The sequence below is a fragment of the Melampsora larici-populina genome (assembly GCF_000204055.1).
Source record: "Melampsora larici-populina 98AG31 unplaced genomic scaffold MELLAscaffold_83, whole genome shotgun sequence".
In the NCBI taxonomy this organism is placed as follows: Eukaryota; Fungi; Basidiomycota; class Pucciniomycetes; order Pucciniales; family Melampsoraceae; genus Melampsora; species Melampsora laricis-populina.
In genome coordinates, this window is record NW_006768847.1 from 62,489 (window position 1) to 69,187 (window position 6,699).

General features: G+C 44.3%; 1 protein-coding gene across 1 annotated transcript; it reads right to left on the reverse strand.

Moving 5' to 3' along the window:
* Positions 1-888: 888 nt before the first annotated feature.
* On the reverse strand, positions 889-2,624 carry MELLADRAFT_69175 (uncharacterized protein; the record flags this gene model as incomplete). The annotated part of the gene is made up of 4 exons (XM_007418030.1): positions 889-1,169; positions 1,254-1,288; positions 1,375-1,465; positions 2,312-2,624. 4 exons carry the CDS (start codon positions 2,622-2,624, stop codon positions 889-891), a joined length of 720 nt encoding a protein of 239 aa, XP_007418092.1.
* Positions 2,625-6,699: the final 4,075 nt, after the last annotated feature.

A 6,699-nucleotide genomic window follows, 5' to 3' on the forward strand; every position in this document is an offset into this window, starting at 1 on the left:
AGCCAAGGGACCGGACAATCAGCACATCTGGGAGCAGATGCTCACACCCAGATGCATCTGTGCATCCTTCAGCGTCTGGAGGTTTTAGAACTGGACAAGTCAGATTGATCTGAATGTCTTGGCTTTAAATATCCAGACCAGGTATCACACAGGTATCACATGATCAATATCAGATTCTGATTCTTTGCATCTTAACCAGATGCATCTGGGTTTGTCAAGCACAGTGCGGCTATCTTGATTCAGAGCGTGTACTCTGAAAATTCAGAGTGATCTGCATCTGGAAGTGAGTCAATCTTGCGGTGCAAGTGTCAGATGCATCTGACACGGATGCATCTGGGTACGTCAATCAGAAAAATGATTGATAGCATCATGTACTCTTGAGAGTCAGATTGATCTGAATGTGCACGCAGGGAGAGTCTAAATCACAATGTGTAGACATGTCAGATTCATCTGGACGCCTATAAATCCCTCTGAGTATGTGAAAAGGGCAAACCTCTGGAATTGTAGTAAAAAAGTCCATATGTACTCTAGAGTGCTCCTGAGACTGTCTGAGCAATGTTTACATACTTGTTTGGTGTGGTAGAGGACTTTGACTTGGTGTTTATAAAGGTTGAGCAGATGTCTCTGTGCATCTGGGATGAATCTGTATGCAGATTTTCGGATACAAGCCGAAATGATTACTCTTTTTTTCTTCGGGTTGAGTCCGTGCATTTATTGTGACACAGGTGTCACTTTTGTCTGTGTGTCTTCTCCCAATGCCGTTCAAGTGAATTGATCCGCTGATTTTGAGCAAGACAGATGAACACGTCAGACTTCTACTTCTCAACTTATTGTGATATAAAAGTGTGAAAAACCATGTGCAGTCATCCAATCATGCCTATAAAACGCTCAAGCAGTCATGAAAGGCGCAGGTAGCGACGTGAGCAGTGGAATTGCCACCAGAAAATATTCCAACAAGACCAGTTGGTTGGCGACCATGAGGGCTTCAGTGAAAATACGATGCCAGTAGACTAGCTTCTTGTGTCTTTTCTCCTTACCACAAGGAACCTCTATGAGAGTACTCGCGCTACTTGTGCGTTTTTCTATTCTTGTGATTCGTGAAATATCCCATCTAATCCGTAGCACTTCGCCCAAAAACGCAAATGCAAAGCCAGGGATAGCCATCCAAACTAGAGATCAGGGAAAAGTGCGAGATGTGGATGATATCGAATGTCAGGAACCTCAAGAAGGAACAAACTGTGACTGTTGCGTACAATATGCGACAAGCATGGTGTTGGCTCGACATAATCTGAGGTGTGGCCCAGCCAGTACTGTGATCAAGTCATACAAGTTCAATGAGCAAAGTCCCTGTGCTTTTGTAGGAAAATGACTCACTCGCAATTTGAACGAGTCACTGGAACCGGTTTTGCTATATCCCAAATTCCACCCATGATTGGCATGAGTGAAACCCAGCTGGACAGCCACGCTGTGATTAAGAAAGCAAATAAAACAGGATGTTGATGTTTGTTTCTTTGCACAATCAGAAGGTAAATTTTTCTTTGTCTTTGTTGGTCAGTTATGTGTTTGTTGGTCAGTTATTTGTTTGTTGTTTGGTTATGTGTTGTTGTTGATGAGATGATTCTCGTTTGACTTGGATTGAAGGTTGATTGAAGAGTTCAAGAGTCACTCGAGTAGTTCCTGGTGCATCCAAGAAGTGTGTGGTGTGACGCGCGAGAAAGGAGTGTGTGAAACTTGAGAGGATATCACGGGTTTGTAAGGTCTGCAAAAGGGACGTGAAAGTGATTACTGTCTGCTGACAGTCAGCACTGTTGGGGATATCCCAGTTGCCCTTGTTCCCAAAACAGTTTGGGTTGGTGTTGTACAATAAAACCCAACACGGGGCTAGTTTGACAAAAGCCCATCCAGCCACAGGTGTCCCCCGGATCAGCAGGTGTCAAGGGATGCCGCTGAGGATGAGCTGAGGGGCTTAGATGAAGTCAGCAGATGGGCCAGCCCTCCCTCAGCTTCTTTGCTAAGGAATGTTGCCTGAGGGAGGCCTGACTCATCTCCTCAGTTTCTGTTGATGACATAATGAGCTGACAAGCAGAAAGAAAAGGGAAACAAATGGGAACAAAACAGGAAAATTTCAACGCTCACATAGTTGTGAGCATCAATTTTTGCCCCTGTGCATGTTGTATGAAATAACAATTACTCACTTCTTTTTTTTTAAATGGATACCATTCACTCTTATCCTGAATTCCTGTTAATGTTGCTGGTTCAACTTCTAGATTGTTGTCCGACTCAGACTCATCACTGGAGTCAGAATCATCACTCCAGTCAGATTCATCCTCAAAGCCTGTTGCTTCATCGAGATCTGATTCAGAAGTTCCTGACAATTCATTCATGTTGAGAACATGTGGATCCACTTCGCCCCCGCTTTGAGAATCAAACGTAGACTGAGAGAATCCGTCAATGTCGTAAGGATCAATGTCAGATTCTGAGTTTTTATTCATATCCTCATCATCACAAGACTCGAGCATATCTTCTTCATCACAAGAATTGAGCATATCTTCTTCATCACAAGACTCGAGGTTAATCAGACCAGTCTGCGTAGAAGTTGTTTGGTAACCCAGTAGCGAAGGCATCTTAAGTGGCGCAGGTGCCGGTTGCTCCGCTTGTATCACACAAGCCTGGTGTGTGGGTCTTGACACATGACGGCTGATCGACTTAAATTTTTGTGTGCCACAGAACGAGCATTCATAGTGATGCTTATGATGGTTATTTACTTTGATATCTTCAAATAAAACGCAGTATCAGTGTCACCGCCAACATAGATGCCTCGGATTTTTCAATCCGAGGCATCATCGGATGGAAACCCTCGGACAGGTCTTGTCCGAGGATTTGATCCGAGGTATTTTTTGACGCAAAATAATACCTTGGATCAAGACCTCGGAAAGATTTTGGCCAAGGATTTGAGTCCGATGATACCTCGGATTTTTCAATCCGAGGCATCTTTGTTGGCTGTGTGTACTTGTGATCTCTCAAGGACGTGTCAGGCTTACAGGGATGCAAGTTTCCCCTTTTTGGCATTTTGAAGCAAATCGCACCGGTGACGACCTGGATGGTGTTCTTCCAGGCAGAGTTCACACCAGGTTTTGAGAACGCTCTATCAATTCGACCGAATCAATTCACAATTAGATCGAAGCGCTTGTTTCAAAGGAACGCGACTCAGATCTCCACTCACAGTCTTTCTGATACTATAGAACGCTGTGAGTGGAAATGAAATCAAGTTGCCTGCTCACATCTTTATATGATAACCACTAAATTACACAGCTTGACTTCTCTTGCTTTGAATTCCTGAGTTGATTGCCAATTGGACGTGAGCAGGAATGAGTTTTCAAAGGCGGGAGAATGAGAAGTCAGACAATCAAAACAAAATTTCTGAATGATTTTGCTCATCTTCATTTCTGTCAGCCTTGATACCCAGCACGTAGGCTTCACAGCGGATCATCTGTAGCCACCATATCACACAGCTAACCAATTCTTTGCATATGAGCCACCTGCTCACCACGTGTTCCTTGGATGGTGCTCACCCACAATGAAAATGTGTGGTGAGCATAGTAGCTTGTATATGTGGCCACCACCTCACACAGCTGGCACATCGCTTACGTTGGGATCTCTCGCTACATTAGGGCCACATGACAGGTACGTGAGGGTCACATGGGACCAAATTTATGTATCGCTCACCCTATCCCATACGTAAACCCGACATGTTCTCAAAAAAGGTCGTTCTGACGTGACGAACGGTGAAAGTCGCCCCGCGGTGTAGTGATTTCCAAAAGTTTCCCCCTATTTGCCTCTCAACAACATGCAAGACAACATCCTCTTCCAACCAAACGGACTCCCACTTTCCAGGTCTCCAGCTCTTGCTACCTCAACGTTGATGCTCGCCTGGTGGCATACCTACGAGATCAACGAACTTGAACATATCCTACTGTACCTGATGTATATCGAACGATTGGGAGGTGAGCCTCTACCCGACTTGACGGTCCGCCGTGTTAACGTCGAGACATGGCATCCTCACATCTGCAAACTTACCACGAGATTCTATCCGGATGGGTTGCTGGAGATCCACCACTGGGGTGGCTTTCCAGAATCAGTTGTCCTGCCGAATCGAGCTAGAGAAGTTGGTACTACAGCTCTTGCCATCTATATGGCGAGATTGGCAACTCCATCTCAATATTTCGACCTTTCTCAACTTTTTGGCCGTGATGTTTCACTATAGGCCAAATCGGTCTATGGGTGCAAGCATGGATGTGTGAGAATTGGGGGCATTTATTGCAATGGGATGCTCGCCGGTATCCACCCGCTGTCTTGGAAGATTTTGCTGCATCACTGGTTGATTCAAGAGATTGCCCAATGGATAACTGTGTGGGATTTGTATATGGTAAGTATCCAGTCTATCCTTGAACACCTTCATGTTTCTCATGACTAGTTACCTTGCTGCCAGGAACGGTGTGGCGAATTTCCCAACCAAAATTCAACCAGCGCGCCTTTTACAATGGCCACAAGCAAGTTCACACTCTCAAATATCAGGCTGTGGTTACCCCCGAGTAGGTTGTGTTTTCATTTAATTGTTTCTTTTGGTTTTAGCTAACAAAACTTTGGGTTGGCCTGGTAGCGGAATCACTGCGGATCTAACAGAGGCATACATTGGATCACGCCACGACACTGCAATCATGAGGATGTCGGGCTTAAGGTAGGTCTTAGAGTGGGATGCAAAAGGCTTCAGGGGCCGACAAATGATGATCTACGGCGATCAAGGATATCAGAATTCGCCGGTCATGCTGACACCGTATCGAGGTATCAATCTTCGCCCAAATCAAGCACAGTTCAATACTCTAATGGCGACTTGTCGAATTGCTGTCGAGTATGAATTTGGTCACACAACAAACTTCATACGCATGACTCAGTATAAAGGTATGTGATCCTGATGTCACATACAATTAATGGATCCCACTATTCCTCGCCCCCTTTGCAAGTATCTGTCGCCCCTTGTCGGACCGGAGATGAGGCGACAAGCATTTAGTCGCCCCCTTTTAAAAAAGGGGCGACTAAAAGGGGCGACTGATCTATCATCTTTTGTTGTTCCCATCCTCCCTCTATTGGGATCGATGGCTAATGTAAATAAAAGGGGAGGGACTGTATTATCAGAGGAACGGGGTAACCATCACCTTTATTGTCTTCAGAATTACGATTGCTACAAAATACGACCACCTACTTGATACGTGTGAAGATAGCCAAACTCGGACTTTTGATCTTAAAGCGAGTGCGACAGCTAAGTCCGATTCCCGCTCTGACCTCGATATCAATTCCTCTATCATCAAGATCAAACTGCATGGCTGTCTAACATTGATCAAGCAGCTTGATTTGAGTAAAACCTTCAGCGCAGAGGTATCAAATCTGTCAATGAGTCCGCTGAAGGTGTGTTCTAAATACAAGGGAAGTGAAAGAAAAATCGGAGTGGTCGATGACTTGCCATCCTCATGAAATGCATTCCTACGCCAAGATGAACTGTAAAAACCATCCGAGGGGAACTGAGCGCAGAAGGATGAAGTGTGACTAAAATTGAAGCTCAAGTCTGAAATGTTGACCTTTCTTGATACAAAAGGAAAAAAAAACTTCATCTTGATTGGAACAAATGAAAATCCTTCATGAAGTTGAACGCGCGTAAGGATTGATCTGCGGTAATCTGTCTCTAGCATCGAACCGCTAGTGAAAGAAATCTCGCAAGGATCAGATTCTTCTTCTCAAACTTTATGCACTGACTTGCCCACAACTCCATGCACTGACTGATTGATTTCTTGAGTGTAGCTTGGAATCACAAGTTACCCAGTTTATGGTCTTCCTTTCTTGTCGCGACCTACTTCCAATTTTTGTTTCTTGTGACGAGGTGTGCACCCCTTGTGATAAGGCAATGTTGTCTTTTGCGCCTCATTATATAAAAAGGGGCGCAGAGTAGGACAAATAGGGGCAAATATGGGTGTGTCTCGTGAGAAAGCGTGAGAAGCTGCCAGAGGTGGTAGCCCCTAATCGCCCCAGCGGTCCGACTCACCAAGAATTTGGCTGGAGTCGCTCGGGTTCCGTCGGGTATCCCGGGTAATGCCCCAAATCAAGGGGGCGACGGATACTTGCCAAGGGGGCGAGAAATAGTGGGATCCCAATTAATTAGTCCGATTGATTAAACAGCTTCTTTGGTGACTTAGGTAATCTTCGATTCTATGTAAGCGACCTCAACTCGCTTTACACTACACCAAATGTAATCTTTACCGGGCGGTAAAGAAAACTACTGACATAGAAAAGTCCTGAGGCAACAGGAAGAGAGCTAAAAATCTGAAAAAATATGCACCTTGTTCCTAGATGTTGGGGCGTCATGATGAGTATTTTTTTGTATTTTACACGCAGATATTGGTTTATGTACTAACAATAAACGCTGAAAATCATCAAAAACTCACATGTAACAATACCTGAAATTTGGGTCATGAGTATGAAGACAATATTTTGTGGTCTAAAAACTTCAATAACTTTTGCAATTCTGCTCCAAATAACTCGATTTTTGGTTCATTCAAAAGCTGAACTATTCTCCTTCACACTTCATAATGTTAGTAAGGTGCCATCTAGTCATTTAAACACTCTACATATGTTCAAACAGTTCTGCAT